The 24845-nt window shown below is 39.0% G+C and overlaps 1 protein-coding gene across 2 annotated transcripts in view; it reads right to left on the reverse strand.

Annotated features, from left to right (window-relative positions):
* Positions 1 to 7477: 7477 nt before the first annotated feature.
* The window catches only part of fibcd1b (fibrinogen C domain containing 1b), an 86775-nt gene continuing 69407 nt past the window's right edge, over positions 7478 to 24845 (reverse strand). For both annotated transcript variants that reach the window (XM_040000258.1, XM_040000257.1), the window contains one exon: positions 7478 to 11357. In XM_040000258.1, coding sequence (XP_039856192.1) covers positions 11193 to 11357 — 165 coding nt within the window. In that variant the 3' untranslated portion in view covers positions 7478 to 11192. The remainder of the gene's footprint in view (positions 11358 to 24845) is intronic.

The following is a 24845-nucleotide window of genomic DNA, read 5'->3' on the forward strand; positions in this document are numbered from 1 at the left end:
TTTGTTTGTGTTTTCAGCGTTGTTAAATGAATTGATCGGTGTCGGTATATTTAATGATGACGCTACAAGCTACAGGCTTTTAACAATAATTACAGAAGAACAACATACCGTGTTTATAAGGTGGGAGTATTTACCCAAAGGTGGGAGTGATAAATGGATTCACTGTGCTTATTATTGTTTAATGGCATGCAGACAAAATTTTATTTCTTTATATAAAAAATACACTAAAAAAACCAAAACACAATAGTGTTTGATTAATGAACCACAAAAAGGTTAACAGCTAACTACCTCATAGTTGTCTTCAAAAAAATCCCACTAATATATTCTTATATATAAACTGGCAACTTGTTTCTTAGTGGAGACTGGAGGATTAAATGTCACCTGCTGTAAATAACGCAGGCTTCTGAATTTAAGATTTGCCTCCTCAGGCAGAACAAATCATCTAGCGACGAGTTCTGCATTATAGAAAAGACAAATGGCAAATTATATATAACATTTTTAATGTCCAATCATTCATACAGTATGGTTATGGGGGCTATTGTGCGAAGCAGAGAGAATGAAGAGTTTTCACAGCTATGCGAAAGGAGTTTTTTTAGAAACAATGGAAGCGACACATGGGGGATGGATGGTGAGCGCCTGGTGGAATAATGAGGCTATTTATTCCCTCTAACGGGAACAGTGAGAGTTCAGGGGTAGACTGTGTAGAGCCTTCTAGAGAGTTTCTCTAAGCGGCGACCTTCCTGTAAGGTACAGTAGTTTCAAATCGTCTTCTTATGCACATTGTGCATGTATGCGTATTTACGTGTGCAATGCAACACCCCTGGCAAGAATATGCATTCGTATAGGGGTGAAATTCTGGGAGCAGTCAAATATTAACTTTGTTCATTCTAAAGAAAAAAAAATCAGATGTAACTTTTCTTAGTTTTCAGCTTTAGTCTCTCTTTTAATTCCCTTTATACGTCTCTTTCATCTTCACAACCCACTGGATTTTCCTCCTTAACCACTGCTTTCTTCTCTTCCTCCACTGTGAGCTGTTCTGATCGACGCTTGTTTTCTTTTCTGGTTATTTCAACACCTATATGTACATTTTTTCAACCTTACTATCTATCTAACTCCTTTAATGTCTCAATATATAATCTGCTTCATGAGCATGGGCACAGTGGGGTGTCCAGCCAAAATCCCTTCACTTCAAATGAGGTTAAGGCGTTGCGTATCCGTTAAAGACTGGAGCAATAAATCTTCCAGAGCACAATCAATCAGCAATCCATCCTCCTTTGTCCACTAACTGGTGGGCAGCAGGAGATACTGACCCCTGACCTTGCTGCTGTCAGTAGCCCTACCACTGCTGAGAGAAGATGCAGGACCACATGACTGGAGTGTTTGACAGATTGTCAGAGTTGAAGAAACGATCTACTGCAATTGTTTTTATCTGGGTTCATAGCTTCTCTCAGAACAGGTCTACTTGTAGTGTAATTGGAGTTGCTGTCTGCCTGACCTTTCCAGTTCCGTCTTGGACTGCAGCGTTGTGCAAAGTAAAGAAAAGGGCCAGCTTTATAACTTGTCCCTATTAGTTGATCAAATGTTTGTTCAAACCCATGAAAACTTCCCTGGCTTATTGCAACAGCAAGAAACTGTCCACAGTCAAAATGATGGGTGGGGGAAAAAGTACGCACACACACACACACACACACACAAAAAAAGCAAAATGAGCTGTCATCCTCATGGGAATAGTGATGTTCTTTGAGCTGTGCTCTCTTTGTTGATACAGTCCTCCTTTAGATTTTCTACTGGGTGATGAGAATATAAATACAAGCTTCAGGATGCAGCATTGTGATACATGCGCGCTGTGGAGGATAACTGTGTGTAAGGACGTGTTTATGCACGAATGTGTGGGAAAGAAAAAAGATGAGGAGGAATGAAAAAAAACAGGGACATACTGTAGTTAGAAAAAGTGAAGATGTGCACTGAATATAATGGGTGTATTGTGACATACAATACTTTAACCGTGTGAATCATGCTCCCCAATTCTTGCGTTCATGCTTGAATGTGTGTGAACAGTGTGTCTATAAATTCCTTGTTTTGTGTCTTGGGCATATGTGCTTAAGAGTCTGTGGTAAAAGTACTCGCTGCCATGCACAATGCTTCGCCACTATTCCTACAGACACCTTGATTTCCAAATGGAAAACAGTCAAGTTTTCTTTTCTTGTCCTTATCCCTAAGAATGTCTGTTTCTGGAGTGGGCTGATAATAGCTATATAACAGTTTTAGCCAGTTCCTGAACTCTGTGTGGGGTAGCTTTTGATGCTCTGACACCAGCCTCAATGCAGTCATTGTAAAGCTCTCCCAAGTTCTCAAAGATAAAAATGTCCTGATCATCCACTTCCCTTTCATCAGCTTCCAGTTATCTTTACATTACATTTAATATGAACTTTCTGTGGCTTACTTGTCTATGACTGTGATCTGGACAACTGTCAAGTCAGCAGTCTTCCCCGTGATTGTGGCTGTGTGCACTGAACTAGACCGAGAGATAAATAGTATTAGTACTGTTTGAATAGTAATTTTCTCACCCTCATGAAATATTTTGAGATACTGGATTTCCGATTTTAATGAGCACTAAGCCACAATCATCATCAAAATTCAAACAAAAAAAAAGGTTTGAATTTTTTTTTTACTCTACGTGCGATGAATATGAGATATGTGGAAGTTTACTTTTTTAATTAAACTAGGCAAAAAAAAAAATCTGTTTTTTGAGAGGCACTAGAATGCAGCTTTATATATATGTAACAAACATCTATTGCTTGATCATAAGAGTTCAATTACAGCACTTGCATGTGTCCCCACTCGTTAAAGGTGAGCAGTATGTAAAGTGGTTCACACAATTTTCGAATTGCGTGCAATTTTAGTGACAGACAGAAGAAAGGACTGTAGAGGAGGAAAAAAAGACTTTTTTTTTTTTTAAAAATTCTTTCCAGTGGCTGCTGTAAGTGTATCTTGAGGTAGTTAACCGAGGAATGTTAGATCACAACAAGGCACTCTTCGAATAAAGGACGACTTCCAGGCAGAGCAGTCGAGATGCATGGGTCTTATTAAATTCTACGCTCGCGCTGCTGGGGACCATCACAAAAATGATGTGACATTCTCTGGGCGTGCTTAGGAAATAAAGGCTCATAGAATACTTGGAATAAACAAATTTAGTGGTGCTTAAAGATAATAATAAAAATTTCAGCTGAGGCTACAAAGTGCAATCCTCGAATTTCTGAAAACATTTCTTTTCAGACATTTTTTTTAAAAGTGCAAATAACATTGATTTGTATCTTAATATTATTATAATTCATTCTTTTTTATTAAATTGTTGACATTTTGCCTCATTTCTTCCTAGATTTTCATAAATTTGCTGCAAATGAAACCCCCCTATATTTTGCCTTTAGTCTTCAAAGTCTTCTGAGAATCTAAGTACATAAAATGTTTTTCTATTTTAAGTGAATGATATGATGACATGCTTTTAATACAAATGAATACCCAAATGGGTGACACAGTAGGAAGTATACAAAACATCAGACAATCTGACAATGGAAGGGGCTCTATATTGAGTCATACCTGCTAATCTTTGATTTTACCTGTTGTCAGTCCCATTGCCACAGGTAGATAAAATCAAGCACATATCCATGTAGTATCTCGTACGTGAAAGAATGGGTCATTGTAAAGCGCTCACTGACTTTTAGCGTGCACGATAGTTCATTAAATTTCCTCCCTACATAAGAATAAAACTACAATCGACTCCAAGTAGTGTGTTTAGGAACCACAGTGCTGCATCACATCACTGCTGTACATCACTTTTCTTTCTACATCTGCTCTGACATTAACATCAGCACAAAAACTGTGCTGGGAGCTTCATGGCATGGCTTTATAAGGCCGACCAGCTCCTGTAGGTGTATTGTGTAGGAGGTTCAGTACTTTTGTCCGTATTGTGTATAATAGTTGCACAGTCAGACCCCTACATTCTATTTCAACATGAGTAACCATTTTAATCCCTAAGCCAAAATTTATGTGAAACAATATCACACAGTAATAATTCCTGCTCTAAATTCTAGCTTTGCAGACTCTGATTTGCATCTCTTGTTATAAGATATGACATAAATTGTCAGAGAAACAAGGACACGATCCATAACATTACCATCCACTTTTAGTTCGAACAGCCTGAGGCTGAAGCTGTTTTTTTCTTTTTTTATAAAGAAGGAATTTAATAAAGCTTATTTTCAGCTCACAGCTTCTACAGCTGGCTTATTAAACAGCTGAGTAACTGCATTAACATTTTTGTCTTGGATTAAAACAATCTATAAGGGCTAAATGTGCTCCCTGCAGGATGGGGCAGACAGATTTTCGCCAGAAAGCGGGTACTGTGACAGCGGTGACAGCGATCAGCATCTCCGCAGGAAAAAAAAGGAAGGAGCAGCACGGTGCATCTGTGTGGGTGGGCTGCAATGCTTGGAAATCCAATGGGACAAGGCCAATGTAGGAGTGTGTAAACAGTCCCCTCTAGAACAGCTTGGTCTAAACCGAGAAATTTTCATGGCAGCCACAGTGTGAAGTATGAAGGCTGTGGTGAAAGCTGAGTCTCAGATAAGACCAGTGTGCCCACAGTTGTAGTCACTGAAAAGAGCAGTGAGGAGAACACACACCCCTGGAGAATGCCAGAACTGGATGCAAGTTTCCCTAGTTTCTCTTCACTCCATCCTGTTTTTTTGGGGGTTTTTTTATGGAAGTTTGTGATCCAAAGGTTGAAGTGGAACATTGTGTGCAAGCTGTGGGAGTGAATTTTAAGCAGTGGGAATGTCAGGACAGGAACTGGGACTGATGCATAAAAATTATGAACAGTGCTCTAAACATTGCCTAAGTAGTCAACTTTTTTTAAAACCTAGAAGATAAGTGAACCCAGCACAGGGCTTGTGATGTGCTTTGCACCGACTTGTACTACAGATGTGAGGCAGGACCCTGTGATGCAGGATTACATGTGTGTGGCAGGCCCATAGAACAATTTGGAGAAAGAATTTGAGTATTTGATTATTTTTGCTGCAGAGCTGTGACTGGAGCTAGTTGGTCACCACAAGGACACGTGAAGTAAAATTAGCTGGAGCTGTAAGTTGTGCAGTTGAATGGCTTGGTGCCAGGGAGAGGTACGAGCTTTGATTTTTTAGCTAATCAGCGGTGCATCTTTTGCATGCTCACTAAGCTTCATCAGACCCATTTCCCCACTGTATTTACTGTAGGCTTTGCAGACTTTATCTTTTGCCTGTGAGCCGAAAGAAGATGAGTGATGAGAGGGTCTAAAAGCTGGTGAAAAACAGGGCAGTATACATCCTTTAATACTCCGTGACAGTAGGTTGCCCAGTGGGATTCTTCATATACTGTGTGGATTTGTGCAGTTCTTTGCTGAAATTTGCTCTGTTAAAATCCCCTGAAATAATGAGAAGAGAGTTTTGGTTTCTTCTTCATACTGGCTATCTGGGCAGCCACACACTGCAGTGCAGCACTCACATCAGCTTGTGGCAGGATGTAAACACTCGCCAAAATAACAGGGAAAAACTCCTGCGGTGGATAAAATGGCTTAACGTTAATGGAAAGAGCTTAACAGTGAGGGCAACAGATTTGATTTTACATTGTTATATCAATAAAACCAACTTTTTCTCATATAAAAGCTGATTCTATCTTCTCTTAATACACACTCCTTGAAGTATAAAGCCAAGGCAAGCAGGTATCATACAGGTCCAAGTCTCAAACAGAGGACTGCATCTCCTGACGTATTTCTGCCCCTCAGAAATGTTGAAAATCACAGAGCAGTACAAGTTTCTGCATCATACAGTTTGTGATTTTATAATTGCCAGTTTCTTTACACGACAAAGCAGCTGGATTCTCAGAGCTGTATTCACGAGGAAAGCCACAGTTGGGTTGGACCAATCAGCATCTTCTTAAATCTGATAAAAGGCAGATTGTTTATCTAATCAACTGTTAAAGGTAAATGGACTTTTATATATATTCTTTTTCTTTTAATCCTATTAGTAAATGAGGGGAAATTTGGGATTGCCTAAGAAGACTTAAGCATGAAAACTGGAGGAGCTGGTATCAAACCACTAACCATCCAAAGTTACATTTTCTGAAACAAGAATGAAAAATAAATAAATAAAATCCTGCTAGTGTCATTTGTATGCAATCTAACATGCCAAAAATGTAATCTAATGAAATCCTAACTGTGGTTTTATTTTTGTTTTCTCTTTGTCACGCTGTGCCTTGTGGTACATTGACGTGGTTGGTTTTTTATCAGCTTGCGGTAGACAGTGATACTGTAAATGGATTTTTGGCCAAATGGCCCGCTGTGTGCCTGCTCTTATTCAAGCAGCTCTGCACAACTTTTCAGATGGTTCTGTGTACCAGCTGCCACATCAGATTAGTGTCTTCTTAGAGATTCCTCTTGCTTTACAGATTATTCTTGCAGGGACATTTAAATGTGCACTGATTAGTGAAATATAAGCTGCAAAGTGGTTGCAGTATAAAAGGAATGAACATCTATTTTAAATTGGGGTGCACCGATTTTATATTTGGATTGGCTAATGGACTGATCATGAACTCTAAACACTGGGGTATAGGATATTGGTGAAAATGAGCTTTCCACTTAACTCAGTTTTATAGTATGTTGTTTTCTATACTGCATTTAGCACATTTATATTCTTGGATATATTTATTTGCCATATTTTTATTTGCCAAGTCAGGAAATAAATATCCAAGTTAAGCCTGCTGAATTACATGGATTACATCTTATTATTACAGCTTACTGGTATCAGATCAACACTGATATCAGATCATTATTCATTATCTGCAGATACCTTGAGCTGATACATTAAGCCAGCACTGAATGGTATCGGTATTGTTATTGTATTAGGAACAGTACATCTCTGAAGAAGCTTCTCGGATGAGAGGTGAAACGCCTTCAAGCAACTTAAAGAAGTCCAGACGCTTTTCTTTGCAAGCTCCTTTGACTACGATGACCTGGATGACTGAGAACCTTCACAGACATACATCTCTGATTGTAAATTAATAAATGGATAACTGGAATTCAGTCCAGCAGTTGCATGAAAAGAAATGAAAAGCTGTTGTTTTTACAGGCAGTTACCAAAAACTAGAATTCCATTTTGTCATTGATTAAGCAGTTTAAGCTCCACTGGATAATGAAATGAGTACTGCTCAAGAATGTTGTGTTTCTGTTTTCTTTAAATAGAGACGAGGAAACCAAAACAAATTCATGCTCATTTCAACAATAAAATATGCAGATGCATGTATATGTAAGAGAACACTTGGAAAGTTGTTAATGCTTTCATTTACGTACTTTAAATCATTCACTTGGAGTGTTTAGATTGTATGTAATGTAATGCTGAGCAAGATTATTCTGGGATTTACTCCAATTAGACCTTCACATCCTTAACAATGTGAGCAAAAATGTCTTCCTGAGCTACTACTACACAGCTTTTAAGTTATATAATATTTTCTTTGTTCAAAAGAAAAAGTAAAACATTAAAATTATTCTAGGTGTACTTTAAGGAAGTGGAGGCAGGAGAGAAGACATGACTGTGACAAGAGATCGTTTGTCTATACTTTTAATGCTGGGTTTGACACTGCAGACCAAGTTCTGTTATTGTAATAGGCCATCTGGAAAACTAGGTTGGTTCCTTTGGGACCACGTTAAACTGTTTCAGGACCTATATTACAGGTAGACAAGCCTACATCAGCATCGGTGACCAGGTGTCTAATAGATTTGATTGTGACAATGGAATTGCCTTGACCCAGTTTTATGCTCTTTATACTTACTCCTCCGGGAGTTTATTCAGCAATATGTTGGTTTTACCTTTATACACACAACATGAGGGAAGCATTTTTCTATCAGGCATAAATTTTATTAGTTATCTTTTACTTTGACATTAACTGTACCTTTATAACTACAGATGTTTGACGTCAGTGTAAAGAAGGTTTAAAGAATACAACAGAATCAAGAGACAAATGCTAATGTAACATAAATAATATAATATAAAACTCGACAGTCATTATGAAACTCAGTCTGCAGATTGTTTCAAATCACCAGTGTGAATGACAGTTTGTCATAAATAGAAAAAGAGCTAATCCCAAGTGGAAAAGGCTGTTGCACTCTTTCTTTGGATTGACACGAATTAAAATGTTAGACTAATTGACACATATTCTGGTGCACAGATGATAATATACAGTGTATGTCTATCTAGGTGACCGTAGTACTGGGTTGGAGGACCTTTTGCATTCAGAACTACTTCATGGCGCAGACTCACCTTCAACAAGGTGCTGCTGGAAACCTTCCTTAGAGATTTTGGTCCTACGGAAACGACAGCATCACACAGTTGCTGCACATTCATGTATGAATCTCCCATTCCAGCACATCCCAAAGGTGCTCTATGTCTGCACTTGTCAGCCAAAGTACTCAGGTTGGCTGCGGTGCTTAAAAATGCTCAGCTGGCAGTAAGGGGCCCATTGCGTGCCAAGAAAAAAATCCCCCAGACCACCAGCCTCAACTGCTGACACATGGCGGGATGGATGTTTTTACACCAAAGTGTGACCCTAGCATCCGAATGTCGCAGCAGAAAGCGAGTTCCATTCAATCTTCTATTTCTCTTCCATTGTTTTTTGCAGTGTTGATTCATATTTTCTGTTCTTAGCTGACAGGAGCGGCAGTCGGTGTGGTCTTCTGCTGCTGTTGTTCATCGGCTCCAAGGTTTCAACCTGTTCTGAATACTTTGTTGTGACGAGTGGTTATTTTTAGTCGCTGTTGCCTTCCTTTCAGACTAAAGCAGCCTGGCCATTCTCTTCAGACCTCTGGCATCAACAAGCCATTTTTACTCAGAGAGCTGCCGCTCACTGGATATTTTCTATTTTTCGGACCATTCTCTGTAAACCCCAGAGATGGTCCTGTGGGAAAATCCCTGGAAATCAGCAGCTACTGAAATAATAAGGCTGAGATTTCAGGTGTATCTTATTAAGTGGCCAGTGAATATTTATATTTATATCAATTTATCCAAAATTTTTCCAAAATTTATCACTATTATCATACTATCAGTAGTTCAGTAAATGCAATGAAACTCATGCTAATGAGAAATGTACAAAACCTCCGAGGTGGTGGGTGGTAGGTGTTAGCAGTGCTGGTTTCGGAGGAAGGAGTTGCAATGATTTTTTTTAGGCTCCAGGCGGGCATGAATCCATTTTTCATTTTTGCCATCGATGATCGGGGGGGTGACTAGAAAACAGCCCAGCCTGAATGACCAAGGGTGCGCTGAAAGGTTCAAAGTAATTTGTAGCCTCATTCAAATTCAGTCTGCTAAAACCTGAGCTTTCCATATTCCCACTATACTTCCACTGTGTGCCATCTCACCAGATCCCTACCCACGTTTATTTTTTTATTTTTTTATGGGCTGCGCTTTGTAATGGCCTCAGGTCAGCAAAGAGACCTAGATCTCCATTAATTCACATAAATTCTGCAAAAGCTGCGAACCACACACAAGCATTCCTATGTCCAGCAAGGACACAGCGTGGAGGTGGTGAAGTGCCTAAAACCACGTACGCCCATATCATGTTGTTGGTCTGCAGTGCTGCCTATTTACACACTATGAGTTATTAATTCTTATTGACACTCATCATGTATCATAATCGATAGAAGTCTACGCTTTCCTTATGAGTTTATGGTTTCAGTTGCTAATTTAAAGATGAATTTGATACTAAATGGTGTTCATTTTGTAAATTACGCTTCTATTTAGAGCACAAATGGGCAGAAACTCTGGGTACCCTCTGGGCCTTGTGATTCACAAGCCACATTTGCGGCACAAAGGGAAAAAAATCATTTACAGTACGTTACAATTAATCTACAGTACATAGCGTGCCTAAAAAGCTGAGCTGCCCACAGATGCTTATGTTGTGTTACTCTTTTGTCCATATGTGCGTTTGAGTGAAGAGAGCTCTAATCTAGAGAGCCGATGGCAGAATATCTCAGCTGTGGTAAGCACGTCCATGACCTTGACTGTGAATGTGTGCTTTTACACAAATAGATTTCTTCGAGCGCCACTTACTCTGCCAGTCTGAACTTGAGCAAACTGTTGTGAGGTGGTTACCCGCACTTACTACGATGATAGCTCATTAACACCTGGCTGCTCAACCTTTCTAAAATGTGCTGCCCTTTTCTTTTTTTTTAGAATTAGTGATGCACTCAGAAAATATACGAAGCAGGTCACTGTTCTCCATGGATGACATATTGTTTTTTTAATAAAAACACAGATTTATAGGAAAAATACTTTATAGGTTTCACAATGACTTTGGCTGATGTTAAGAGCTGACGCCATGTAGCAATTACTGATATCCTATAAAGACGCTGACTATGACTGCGAAAAAAGTGATTAGATGTCGCCACAGAATTTAATTCTACAGCCGGAAATGTTTCTAATTTAGTCAGCTATCACGAATTTGCCCTCATCCTTGTGAGAAACTTGCTTTTAGACCATGATGTGCATGGATCCTCCTTCGCACCTCCCCCTCCCCACAAAGAAATATTTTGGTACATTTAATGAGAAGTGGTGTGAAGGCAAAGAATTTGGCTTCGGAAAAGTCGATAATTTCACAGTCGAATGAATTCTTTTGTTGGCATTCTTTCGCCTGTCAAGTTTTAAGGGGAGGCATAGACTAATATGCCTGGCTGCCAGTGAGAAATATAAGGATTTGGAAAAGGCGCTGGTTGAAAAAATACTTGTTTTAAGCAGACGGTGACCACTGAAAAAGCTGCAATAATAATTACACTGTTGTGTGTTTTGGCATATGAAAAACCAAAAATATTGTTATTGCATTGCAGGTCTTTTGGCCTGTGTTGTTCTGAGTGGTTATCACAATAAAACATCCTTGTAGTTCTTTCTCTCTGTTACCGCAGCATTTTTCATTGTCAGTAATACAGCTATTGCTGCTCTGTTGATGCTATGAAGGGTCAAACTCATCTCTATCTGTCGGCCTCTTCTTGGGTGTCTCTTTCATCTTGCTCCATCACCTGACATGACTAAGTGTTTTTCTCTCTTTTACTTTTTTGTCAACTCACAAGATGACCAACATTTATATACTGTGTGAAATCTCCTTCCCCCGAGCTTGGCTCACCATCCTCGGCAGTCTTGCGCATGAGTCATACATTGCGGAACACGCACACACCTGAGCCACTTACCCAGCCAGTGTTCTCCGGTGATCTTGCCAAATCCCTCACGATAAGATTCCCATCCTCTGAAGAAGTTGACTGAGCCGTCCTCCCTGCGCTGAATCACCTACACAGTCAAGACAGCAAGACAAGAGTTCAGAGGTCAGATGAGATTCATCACACGCGGTGTGCTTCATCATCCTTTGTGATGACTCATTCTGAGCCCCTCTGTTGGTCGCTGAGCTCATCCAGAACTAAACTAAATGAACTCATAAATGCTTGCTCTTTCACAAATGAATAATGCAAACGCTCTTCCCACTAAAAAGGCAATTTGTCGGAAGATAATAAAAGGAATCCATTAAATCTTGACTGACTTTGAATCAAATTGCAGGGGAATCTGCATATGTAATTGAAAGAAAAAAAAATCCCAGAAAAGAGATGATATTCATAAAATGATAATTCTAAATACACACAGAAAGATGAAATTGCTTTTCACCACGTATCATAAAAGTCTCTAAAAACAGTGGTGCGCAGTGAAATTATATGATGAGCTTTTTATAGCATCCCTTCCAGTATGAGAAACAAGGAAAACCTTAGCAGATACTTAGCGATTTAGCTTAGCCATATGCATGTGTGAGGGTGCAGCATCTGTAGCGCCAAATGAAACACTCTATCTATTACAAGTGCTGACATCCCAAGCATCAGGCCCAAGATGAAAGGAAATTGGAAATGTGCTTCAGAAGAGAAATGCATGCAGATGGAAAACGGTCTAGGACCTACTGTTGGAAGACCACGTAAATGGCAAAATGACAAAAGAAATTCCCTGAGACAGTATATATTCAGCATGACTAATCCCCAAGCATACCACAAGGTACCAGATGGCACCAACAGCCATGTTTGCTTTTAACATCCGCACAGACAAAGAAACCCTGCTGAGCGACGGTTACGTCCTAATCATCTTCATCCTGATAATTGTCTACAAAATTGTCTTAATCTTCATTACTGAATCATCATCATCACTTATCACTGCAGGAATTTTTCTCCCCGTTCTAGATCGACATGTTCTCTAATACTGGTAGCTGCCCCAGTTCATTCTGAAGTCAGTAATGGAAATGTGGGTTTTTATTTATTTATTGCTATAACTTACATAAAGCTGTAAACAAAAATCTTTAAAAATGTCTGTCAGTTAATCGCTCATTATTATTATTATTATTATTATTATTATTATTATTATTATTTGTTTTTAACAAGACTAAATCATTTCCTAATACTATGTGACACTAAAGTGTTTGAGACATTGTACTGAAGCAGGATAAAACAGGAGCTCTAACACTATAGTTCAGAAATATCAAACACAGGGCATGGTCCACCAAAGACTCTAATCTGTCCCACTGGATGACTTTGGAAAATGCATTTACATAAGTTTTACAGCTTTTCCTACTCATAAAGACCTTCCTTACAGCCATTCAAAACATTTTATGATTTTTTCCATGGGCTTACAGTAAAAAAAGAAAAAAACATTCTGTCAATCATTAAATAAAATCAACAATTTTTACAGGACAGTGAGTGATTTAATGTTGAGCTAACAGAACTTTTACAGAGTCACTGCTTACGACTTAAGCCAAGAATATACATATTTCACAATAAAGCAGCATCGTTTTTCTTTTCATGGGATTCATTTAAAGTAGAAACATAAAGACTCTCATGCAACATAGCCACTGTTTATCCTCTTTTCAGTAGAAACTAAACAGCTGCTTTTTTCTTTTGCCTCCAAACATGCATTTTAAACAGTGTAGCTCATTGTTTTGCAAGGACTGCATAGATCTGAAACTACCATTTACTCAAAGTGAAACAAAGGGATTTGTATCAGCACTTCCATAAGACTGTCTTTGCTCTGGTTGTGGCACATTAGACCATCGAGCAAGTGTCTCAGCTGCCAGTAATGATGGCAGTGATTGCACTTCTTAATTTCCACAAGCTGACATGAAGAAATGTTGCTGCTTATAATAACTCTGAATCTACTAATTAGTATGAAAGCAGTGTGACTGACTGCCACTAGTAGGAGTGATGTGTTCTTTATTTATTTATTCATTTATTTAGTGCAGGCAGCCTTTTATTTGTCTTAGATGTCATAGACAGCAAAAAACATTTAATTTACGGCTTTGAGGTTGTTCCAAGAGCTCTTTCCAAAGAGCCTGTCCAGCCCTCTGTTTTTGCTTGGGTTGTGACAGCAGCATTTAGCCTTTGGGAGAAGCCAAAGCCAGCTGGTCAAAGGTCATCTGAACTCCTGCCTTCAGCATCCTGACACATGCACCATTGGTAATCCTCAAAGTGCAGAGTGCAGCGGATCTTGACGATGTCCCGAATCCCGGCCATCATCAGTGACTGTTCCCACAGTGGCAGTGATTTTTGCAGGTGGATGATAGCAATGCGAGATCTCTTGGCCCTACTCATGAGAAACCTTCTCAGAATTAACTTTTTGAAGTGGCCGTTCAACGGGTGAGTCAGGAACTTGCACAACTTGACCAAGATTCTCAGATAAGTATCTTAACTCTCTTTACTGTGCACTGTACTGTCTCTGTTGTGCCTAAACATGACTCCTATCTTAAATTACATCACAAATTATTTTAAATTGCTCTGTATCCTGAGTCAAATACAACAGTAGAAATACTACATCCCTTTAAATTTTCTACACAGTGGATGCAATCTGTATCACTGCTACAGATGTCAATATTAGAGTGTGCAGAACATTCACTGTACACCACAAGTATTTTGGAAGGGTTCTTGAGACTCTTCAACACATTCAACTTTAAGTAAAATACACTGTCTCTGGCTCATATCCCACAGATATTGCATCTTTGTATGGTGATGCTCTCCCTGACCTTTACTGTAGCCACCATTAGCTCTTCCTCAGCATTTAGTTTCTCTCGGCCTTCATTCAGCCACTTTTGTTACTTGACCTTATGTTTAACCTTATGTTCCTTTTCTGCTAAATGTTAAAAATCTGTCATCCACCGTATTTGACAGAGAAGGTGAGATTTCTTACTAGAATGTAGGCATGGAATTTCTGACAAATATGTTTTTTTTTGGTGTTTGATGTGATTGAAGAACACACATGTTTCTTAACCAAGGAAAGAATTCTGCGATCATCCATTTTATCTGTCTTCTTGCCATCTTTTAGACATCATGGTGTTAATGCACTGGGTAGTTCACTCCTTTGAGTTTAGCCAGTGGTTGCTTGTGGTTTGAACAAAAAGGCATGGAGGTCAGATAAAAGTCATTCACCAACTTGTGGTCTTTAACCCTCTACAGTGAAACCTGTGTCGGGTGTCAGATGGGTGTTTTGCAATATGTTATCAACTTCTTTAACTCCTGAACCAATTGCTCAATTGAAAGAGTTCCGACAGTTCCTCAAAGCAGTGACTCTGTGCTTTTCAGTGGTAATAGGGTGATTACGGAAACCCAGGAACAGTGTCACAGCAGCACCGCAAAGACGGAGGTTGGTTGCGAGACAGTAGTGTGAGTGTATGTGATGGAGCTCTACAGAACACAGACATTTCATCAGACATTCGTCTTCTTTTCACCATGTTTCTGTGGTGCCGTGTCTGGGATAACCGCAATGACGCTAATATCACTGAAAAAGAGTTCATGCTTTCAAGAGCCGTTAACATTTTTCGACTGTGCTAGTGGATCAAGAGTTACAGTAGTTTGACCCAAACCTTGACCAGAAACCTTTTAATAGCTGAATACAAGAGTGAGAGTGTTCACAAACACAACACATACCAGCCACTATGAAAAGCAGCAGTACTCTATCTACCTCAGGTCAAGTCTTGGGGTAGTAAAACCTAGTAAAAAAAGTACATTCCTATAAATAGTTCAACAACATATATGCTTTAATCAGTTATATTTATCAGAAACATCTTAACCTAACCTCCCCTAGCCTTGCACATTGGTTTATGCCAGATGTTTCATAAGCAAGTGATTGAGCTCCTTCTACTCTTACAGGTAAGTTCTACTAACATTAACACACCACCACCCCCCGTTTCTTCACCTTCCACAAACTATCACTTAAATAATACTACCAAAAATAAAATATATAATTTTATATCAGTCCCCCATTAAATTAATAATAATAATAATACTGGGAAATGTAACAGAATCCCTGATCTCCATCACACGCCTTTTTAAAGTGACTCCTAAACTTTTTTCCCTCTAACAGGTTAATTTGGGTTTTCACTTGCATCGACATCTCCTTGGACCTCATATTGAGAGTTGTGGTGAACAGTAACTAAATTCAAGTTCAGCACTTGGAATAAACTCCAGGTCTTTTATCTTCTTAATTTGGAATTCACCTGGGCATAAAACTCTATCTAAATCTATCTGTCAACTGTCTAATTATTCTTGAGCCCCAGATGCCTAAACAGTTAATGCAGCTCATTAATTCAACCCCACGAATTAAATGTGAAAGACTTGCGACCTGGCCAGGGTGTACCCTGCCTCTCGCTATGACAGTCTTCATATATATCAGAGAGCAAGGCAGAGCTTTTTTCACAGACAGCTCCCCCTCAGTCTGAATGGCAACTCTAAATAAACTCTCCATGAGCCATGTGTGCAGTTTTTGGTCTGTGAACTACGGTTGAAATGACAGATAGCTCTCCAAGAAAGATTTAATAACCAAGTGTCCAATTTTATTTTGAACCCTTGCAGTTTGGGTTCCATGTGTTTTAAAGGGCCACGACTACCACCCACTTTGTTAAATATTGATGCAAAACAGAAATTAAAATTAAAGCTGAAACCTGGCACTCCACTGCTGCGCATATAACTGTCCAAATACTGTCTCGACTGTAAATAATATTATTAATCATTCATACACAGGGTTAGAGTGTAGCTCATTTCCACATCCCAGCAGCTGAAAGCACAGATGGATGGATGGCAAATGCACTATAATTCAGTTCTATTATTATTAACACATATTGTACATTTTGTGTCAGAAAGGAGTTAATGACAGTCATGTTGTGTTAACATGTTCTGCTTACTACAATTACCACATGGTGTCAAGCGTATGCAGGGAAGCTGTCTGAAAATAGCAGACATGTAATCTCTGGGATTTAAGCTGCGTTTTCCACATTTCCAAGACTCTGAAAGTTTGAACTTTTACTTGAAATAATAGCTTGGAAAATTCACACACCCATATACACACCAGTGGTGACACAGCTGCCATGCATGGCAGATGACCTGCTATCAGGAACAACTTTAGTGGTCAAAGGAAACCTCTGAAAGTGGAGCGGCTGAAGATCAAACTGTCATCCACGAAAACCTGATCTGCAACCTGAGCTACTATACATAACCCGAGCTCATATTCATAAATGTTCATCTTACATTTGATACAAAAGCAGCTAATATTTAACACCAAATCTATCATGTTTAATAGATGTGTTTTGTGAGATTTCCAGACCTCTACATCATCAGTGTGATTTTGTTTTCTGGAAAAACGGGAATAAATTACACAAAAATGTCAGATGTCGCAAAAATTACACAAATGAAAAAATAAATCTGCAAGTTTCTCCTTTTTTATTAAAAAAACTTTTCACTCATTAAAAAAAGGCTTTACAGGATAAAGACTTTTGAAAAAAATGATATTAATTGCTGTAACATTGGCTTATAATGTAAATTATGTACAAAAAATAAATAAATAAAAATAGAAATTGTGGTATTTTGTGTTACAGCAGTGAAGCAAATGTGTCGTTGAAAAAAATGACTTTTATTTTCCCGTTACCTCTCAAATCAAATCTGTCTAGCTGCTTACATGCTTACATATAACACACATGTCGGATAAAAGATAGACATGAGAGATTTACACCATGCTTTCAAACATCTGTCCCGCTGACACTGAAACATAAAGGGAAAAACTGCTCGGGTGAAATGAAGGCACTGCTTTAGAATTCATTTTGTTAGCTCCTATACAAAAGGTCAACAGCCATCCTTGGAGCTGATGTTCGAGTCTTCATTAACCTTTCCCACTAGCTCTGTAATTCAGGGGTTGCTGTCTGACACAAAATCAGAGATACTGGTGTACCAGCTACCCCGATACTGTGAATCACTTCTGCAGCATTGGTGAGTGGTCACATGGAGCAGTACTCTACAAAAGCAGGATAACCAACAGGCAGTTCAGTTCATATCAGGGTTAACATACTTGTCTTGCTAGCCATGTCTCCCTCCACAGCCAGTATTCTTGTAAGACTCGAGAGCTCATCTGAGGTTTAATTGCATGTTGACCCTGAAGGTCAGAATCTCTCTCTGTGTGTGTATCTTCCCTGGAGACATGAAGCTCTGCAGAGACACCGATCCTTTTCTTTCACATGTTTGAGGAGGGAAAGGCACTGATCAACACTGGGAGGTGGAATGAAGCGAGGCTTTTTGGAGTGGGGAAAAAAAAAATGTGTAGAGATGTTAAAGTGGGTGCTTGATCGTGTAGTCAATCTGAACCTTTGTCTGTATGAGTACAGATACATTTGAAACACTGCTAATGTGCTTTTAAACACAACCAATGAGTTTAAATATTCATGTACTTATTTATTTTACATATATATTCCAGCCATTGTAACGCATTTGTGTTCTGTTATGACATAATGAGTGTTAAATAGGTTACAGTCAACATTTGTTCCCATTACTCTGATTCCTCGGCTTCACTGTCTTTTCCAGCTACGGAGCTCTTTTCTCTTTTACCAGGTAAAGTTTAAACAGTTCAACAGGTTGTTACAAATTCCACCATTTCCACTACCTGGAGAGAATATAAACAAAGTGCGCTGTCTGTTTTGGATGCAAAATCGACCCTTCATTTTCCCAGGAGATTGAGTACCTGGTGTCAGATATAATTGCGCAGTGAAAGAGAGGCTCGAAGGGAACCAATCTAAATGCCATTGGTGTTTTTTTAATTTTTTTTTTTTTTTTTTAACTCTATAGCCATTAAATTTAGCAATCAACATTTACTTCATGATGATAAAAGCAAAAATGTGTCTATTCCCACTCTAATTTTGAAGTCAATGAGTAATACAAACTTTCTGTCTCTGGCCTCTTTCATCGCTGACATGTCTGAGTAAAGAATGTGCAGAAATTTGAGGCCAGTGACGGTCAGCTGCCTCTTTATCCTGAATATGTTTTCTCCTGTTGATGTGTTCCTGGACCTCGTGCTATGAATCATCCATCCTAGTGGAGCTCTTCACTCCCCTGATTTGATTTATAGCATCCAGCACTAAATTCAGCACCTCACACTTCACTCATCCACATGCACACAGAGTCTGAGTGAGGCTGTGACTGACTGCTGTCTGCTCTGATCCCTATATTATGATCATTAATGCAGAACTTTCTCCGAACACTGGTCAGCACTGTGTCAGAACGCATTGTAAAAGAATTTTTGTGTCACAAAAATCCCCCCCAAACCCCCACAGCTTTTCATCCGCACCTTCAAAAAACAGGAAATGGAATCAGTCACCCAGTTCAGAGTGTATGCCTCTTCACACGCTCACACACACACACACACACACACAGTTTCCACTAGGATGCAGCTTAACATCCCAAATGACAAATCCTCACACACAATGTCTGGCTAGAGGGCTGTACCTGACATCAAAGTTGTTTCTGCTAAGGTCAGAAGCTGACTTGTTCTATGTGGGTGAGGGGCAGGCAGTGCTCCCGCCGTACACAGACTGAGAACTGCAGTTATGATACAGCAGCAGTTTTATTAAAGGGTTCAGCAACGGATGCTGGGGTTTACTTACACAACATAAAGTATATAACCACCCTAAAGCGAAGTTACAAAGCCCACCGTGAATACAGCCTGGGATCACAACAATAAGTCAATATTAAAGGAAACTTGAGACAAAAAAAAACAAAAGTATCATAGCATAGTACAATCAATTCTTTAAGTAAGTAACTGTTATAAATCAAGTTCCCTGAATGGATTATTAAGGTTCATCCCTCATGCATTATTTATTTATTTATTTCAATAAAGGCTCACTTCTCTTCCCTTCATCTGAAGACTCCCCGAGCAAGCTATAGGAATTGCCAGTCCATGCCGTCAAACTATATGTTTTGCTAAAAGGCAGTGAAACCCAGCGTTGATTTGTAAATGCACAGAGGGGGCTGTTCTGATAAATCAGAGGACAGGCAGTAAAATAAAAAATAAAAAAAAATCCACAGTCCCTCCACCACATCGGACGAGACCTAGGTGCCAACTGTTAAGTCTAAACAAAACTGTCATTCTCAAACAAAGCCTTAAGACAGATAAACCCATGTTTGGAAGCTTTTATTAATGCACTTACAGCAAGGTAGCACACAGCTCTGCCGTGACACAAACACACCACAGACGGAGAAAATAGTGCATCTGTGAATGACAGTCAAATGCACTGAGCTGAAATGAAACAGTGCACATGGATAATATGAGCCTTGAGCTGCCTGTGTTAAATAAACCTGTTCCCGATTGCCAACTCTGACAAGTAGGCCCTACCTACACAAGTTTGATGGGATTCTTCCCTTAGGAATATTAGAATAAAATTTTGAGACTGCCACTAGTACACTGTAGTTCCAAAGAGAAAATAATCAGCTATGGCACTGAGCTGTTTATTATTGTCTCCAGGTGCGCGCGCACACACACACACACACACACACACACACACACACACACACACACACACACACACACACACACACACACACACACACACATATATATATATACATATATAGCTGGATTATACCTATGTGGATATACTAACAGGGTATTATTTTGTTTATGACAGTATGTCACAGGGTACAAGTCAGTTAAAAGAATTGCAGTGGCAACAGCTGTATTTTTGTTAACTCAGTGGAGTGGATCTTTGTTCCCTTGTTTTTTTTCCTTCTTTTTTGAGGAGCAGTTATTTACAAGGCTGTACAGATGAAGAAAAATAGCTTTGAGGGTGCCAGCAGCTCCTGTAACATGTATTGTCAGAGTGTCTGTGTCACCAAATCAACATCATTTAAGTATTAGACATGTAAAAGTCAAGTTCACTTGACACCTCTTTGAAAAAAAAGTAACCCCTGCATTTAGGGACTCTGGGTTTAGGGCCTGCAGCCACTGGCTAGACACAGACACACACACACATGCAAAAAAAAATAAAAATAAATCAAGACTAGCATCAGGCCAACATCTAAATGCTCTATGCAAATACAGTCAGTAGTTTTAGGAGGACCGTTTAAACAGGCAAACAAGAAATGCAGTGAAAAAAACCAAACAAAAAAACAATGGCCGAAACAACGTTAACAAGCAAGTCTCCACTCCTTAATGACCATCTCACCCAACACACGGGCTATTGCACAGGCATGATTACATTAAGCTCCCTGTAATCTCTGCAGTAGATGGAGGCTACTTAACAAGCTGCCTTAAGCTCTTCAGCAGGCTTTCTGTCAACTACTGGGAGCCTGCAGCGTGCACAGACGGACACCCTGACTGACAGACCAGAACACAGGGAAGAATCAACACAAGCACTCAAAAGCTGATTCTGGGAGATTTACAGTCTGGCATGTGACTGGGTGGAAAAAAGGCATTATGCCAATAGCTTGTTAGCTCTTGGCATATAGGCTACATGCTGTGAGCACACTATGTTTATATGTTTGGTGCTTTGGCAACAGATGTCACTTGCTCTGCTCGCTACCTGAAGGTAAATGGTAACATCTTCCTGAGCGCTTAATATATCTGCTATAAAGGCAAACTGAATCACACAGGAATGATCTTTTTTTTTTGTTTTTTTAAAGCAGCATTTATGGAAAACAGACACAATGTGGAAATAGCCAAGATAGACACGTAGACAGGAGGAAAATAAGATAAATAAAATAAATACACAAAACATGACTTGATGCTAATAAAATCAGCTCCAAAAGCAGCTCCGTGCTCCTTTTCATAAGATGGATCAAAACAGACTGGTAGAGGAGCTTCTAACAGTTTGATTACATTGTTAAGAATATTGATGATATAGTGACAAATTCAACACTGTCTGATGAAAGCACTCATAAATCCACAACAGTCTGCACAATTGCTATCTTCAAAGAGGAGTGCAAACATCTGCTGGTGAATGTTTTATAATCCTATCAGAAAGACAGATGTGCTCCAAACACAGCAGCAGCAAATGAGAACAGAAGGACAAACACAATCCACAAGCATTTTTTATTTTATTTTATTTTATTTATTTATTTATTTTCACTCCTGCTTACACACATATTTCTGCATTTACATGCGCTTAAGTAAAAAAGATTATTCTTGGCTTGCAGGGGTAACCTGATTTCAGAAACATCATATAAATAAGAAATCGGGTTTTCCCTTTTTTGGGTGGGGTGGGGTGAAAGGATTAAGAGAAACCGGGTTAACACAGGTAGATCTCTGCTAGGGCTTGTAAACATTCTTCTAAAGTCTGCATGTAGACAAAGATCAAGGGCAGTACAAGACTTTGGGATTTAGCATCACACTGGTGTGGCGCGTGCCAAGATACAAGAAGCTAAAACTGATTTATTTATTAAAGCCAATATAAGCTTTACTTGTATAAAGTGCTGTGCAAAAGTCTAAAGCCAGCCCTTGGTGCTTTATATTTTGCATTCAAAGAGCTAAAAAATAATTTATTAAAAAAAAAAGAAAAGAAAAAAAACCAACAAAAAAACAAAGCAGTTGTTTTTCTATTTTGTCATTTGAAATTTGTTATTTAGCCACTTAACACTGAATTCTGAATCATTCCAGCATAAAAATGGACCTAACTCAAGGGAGGGACCATTGTTGTGTCTGCACGACAGAAACCTGCGCCAAAAAGACAAAGAACAAAACTGGTTTAGTCTGTTGTAATAACACATAATTTGTTCCCACCGCTTTAGTTATATCTATGAAGAATGCCAAGGCTTGCACAGTTTGCACCAACAAGGTAATTGCCAAAGAGCTGTTAGCTAAACACTTGCCATAACTCAAGATGACATCCAGTGTGTCCTTAGAGGACAAAAAAAGAGGTGGCAGACAAAAAAACAAACAAACAAAAAAAAACACAGCAAATGAACACTATCTGAAAGTCATGCTCTTAAGAAAGTCCAGCAAAGACCTGACACAGGACCTAAGAAATACATCTGGCCCTTCATTTGGTTCATCTACTATTCACTCAGTGCAAGGATGGCTGTCAAGAAGCCATTCATAAGGAAGGGGAAACAGGCAGAAAAGGTGCACACATGCCAATTTACACAAGAACTAGACTGAAAATCAGTGGCAACGGGTCATACGGAGTGATGGATCCAAATTTGAAAATTCTGTAAGTACTGAGGAGGTCAGGAGAGAAGTGAAACAGCATCTACAGCCATCTGTAAAACACAGTGACGGCTGTCATGGATTGAGGCTACATTACATTCAGTGGTGTTGGATACGTTGTTAAAATTGGTTGAATTATGAACCCATGAAAGTACCATTAGATTTTGATCCAGCATTTGGAAAACATCTGATTGTCAGTGACCTCATTTTTCATGCTTTCAACACACTGCCAATGCTGTAAAATACCTGAAGAGAAAAATACACAATGGGACACTAGCAGTCTTGGCTTCCCCAGAGCCCGGACCTTAACGTTACTGAAGCAGTGTGGGATCATCATGACAATGACTGGAACAAAATGGAGCCAACATCCAAAGAAGAGCTTTGAATGTCCTTGAAAATGCTGAAGACTACTTAAAGAAGCTGTACGACCTCTGTTTCTGCCTTACTTCATGTATTTCTATGTGTTTCCAAGCAAAATAGAAAGAAATGAAAAGTGGCTCGAGATGAGGCTTGGAACTTTTCCATTAAACGGTAGCAGCAGCTATATCAAGAGTCCTGCTCGTGTGCTTGCTCAGATAGGAAATGTAGAATTAGCAAATGTTTGTGCAGCATCTCTCCCACAGCCGTCTAACCTTCCCCACTCCCAAAAAACACTCATCCCAGCCTAATGGCAGTAATATCCTAAAGGACATGTCTGACTCTGCCTGCTGTAATGCTTCCAGTGGACAGCTCATGCTCTGTCTCAGCACCACAATATTATCTCTTTATGTCAGATATTTAGGGTGAAAACAGAGGTTTGCTTCATTGTCTAGAAAAGTAAATTGAATTTGGATAGAGTGACTGTTGAGTGTGCAAACTAAACATTAAAAAGAAAAATGCATGCTTTAAACAGAAGTGAGATTGTACTCGTAGGTTTTCAATTCTGTGCCTTACAGATCATTTAGAGATATGAAACAACTGGAGAAACTTCCATCCTGGATTTGCTTTATTTTTCAAACCAATAAACTAACAGGCATGAAATATTGAAGAACCTGCGAGTCAGATAGAGATGCTGAAAAGCCTATAGCGTCGCCTCCGACATGCTCAAAAAGGCACTCTAAGCCTCCCGAGGAGTGATACAACATGCACACAATCGTACATTCAATCTCAAAAACTTTTACATTTCAGTTCTTAGCTGAATTGAATATTTGAGAGTGATTGCAGTGCTTTCGATAAAAGCACCATTTGATAATGCAGACCCGCAGAGCACTTTGATATATCTACTCTCATTAATTATTTATGCCGTGGTCATTTTTAGGCCCTTCCTTTTAACAAATAAAATAGTAATAATAGAAGACATTACCCTAAGCCGTGAGAATGTGTTTAAATGGCATTTGAAATCACCCTTTTGCAGATGGCAATGCTTGCCCAAAGGATTACTCTGGCTATATATATATGTATATATATATATATATATATCTATATATATATATATATAGATATATATGTACAGGCATCTCCGTTTCTTTGATTATTTGTATAGATAGTTGAACACTTCATAACTTATTTTTATGAGTGCTGAGTGTGTGTTTTGGGAGCAAGTAATGACAGCTTTCTTCTTTTATGTCCTATCTGCCATCATCCCTCCTACCTCTGTTGTCCAACAGTCTCTGGGGCATGAGTTATGGCAGTGAGGAAATACTGACCAATTTCCTCTGACAACCATTCACATCAACCTGCATGAAATGTCTCTTCTCTTCTCTTCTCTCTTCTCTTCTCTTCTCTTCTCTTCTCTTCTCTTCTCTTCTCTTCAAACACTAAAATACACTAATGGTGGTTACTGTGTACTATACTAGCCCTATCCAAGATGCGCACCTCTGTCAAAACTAGTATGTTAACTCTGACTAACAATATCATTATGTTACTAACAATAACATAGATTTGATCTGATACATCTTTTTTTGCTCCTGCTCATTGATTTTTATCCTGTTTAGCGTCTTCTCTTTAAAAAAAAAAAATGGAAAAAACACATTTATATCTATTTGACATATGAGTCATCGTGCTATAGAGGATGCTCCCTGCAGTGTGGGAAACTCATATTCTGCATAGTATCTTACAGTCAAGAAAACTCAGCATGTTATTCTAGTTATTGATTTGTCTTTCGTATAAGGGTACCACCACTCTACTCACTTGACAGTTACTAAAACCCTACATTTAGTCTCTATCTACAATTTTCTATCTCAGTCTCTGAATCAACCTGGTACACGGCCATTTTTTTTCCATGCAGCCTCTAAACTCTTTATTTATTGATTGTGTAAAATT

The sequence above is a fragment of the Simochromis diagramma genome, unplaced genomic scaffold (assembly GCF_900408965.1).
Source record: "Simochromis diagramma unplaced genomic scaffold, fSimDia1.1 OVJJ01000596.1, whole genome shotgun sequence".
In the NCBI taxonomy this organism is placed as follows: Eukaryota; Metazoa; Chordata; class Actinopteri; order Cichliformes; family Cichlidae; genus Simochromis; species Simochromis diagramma.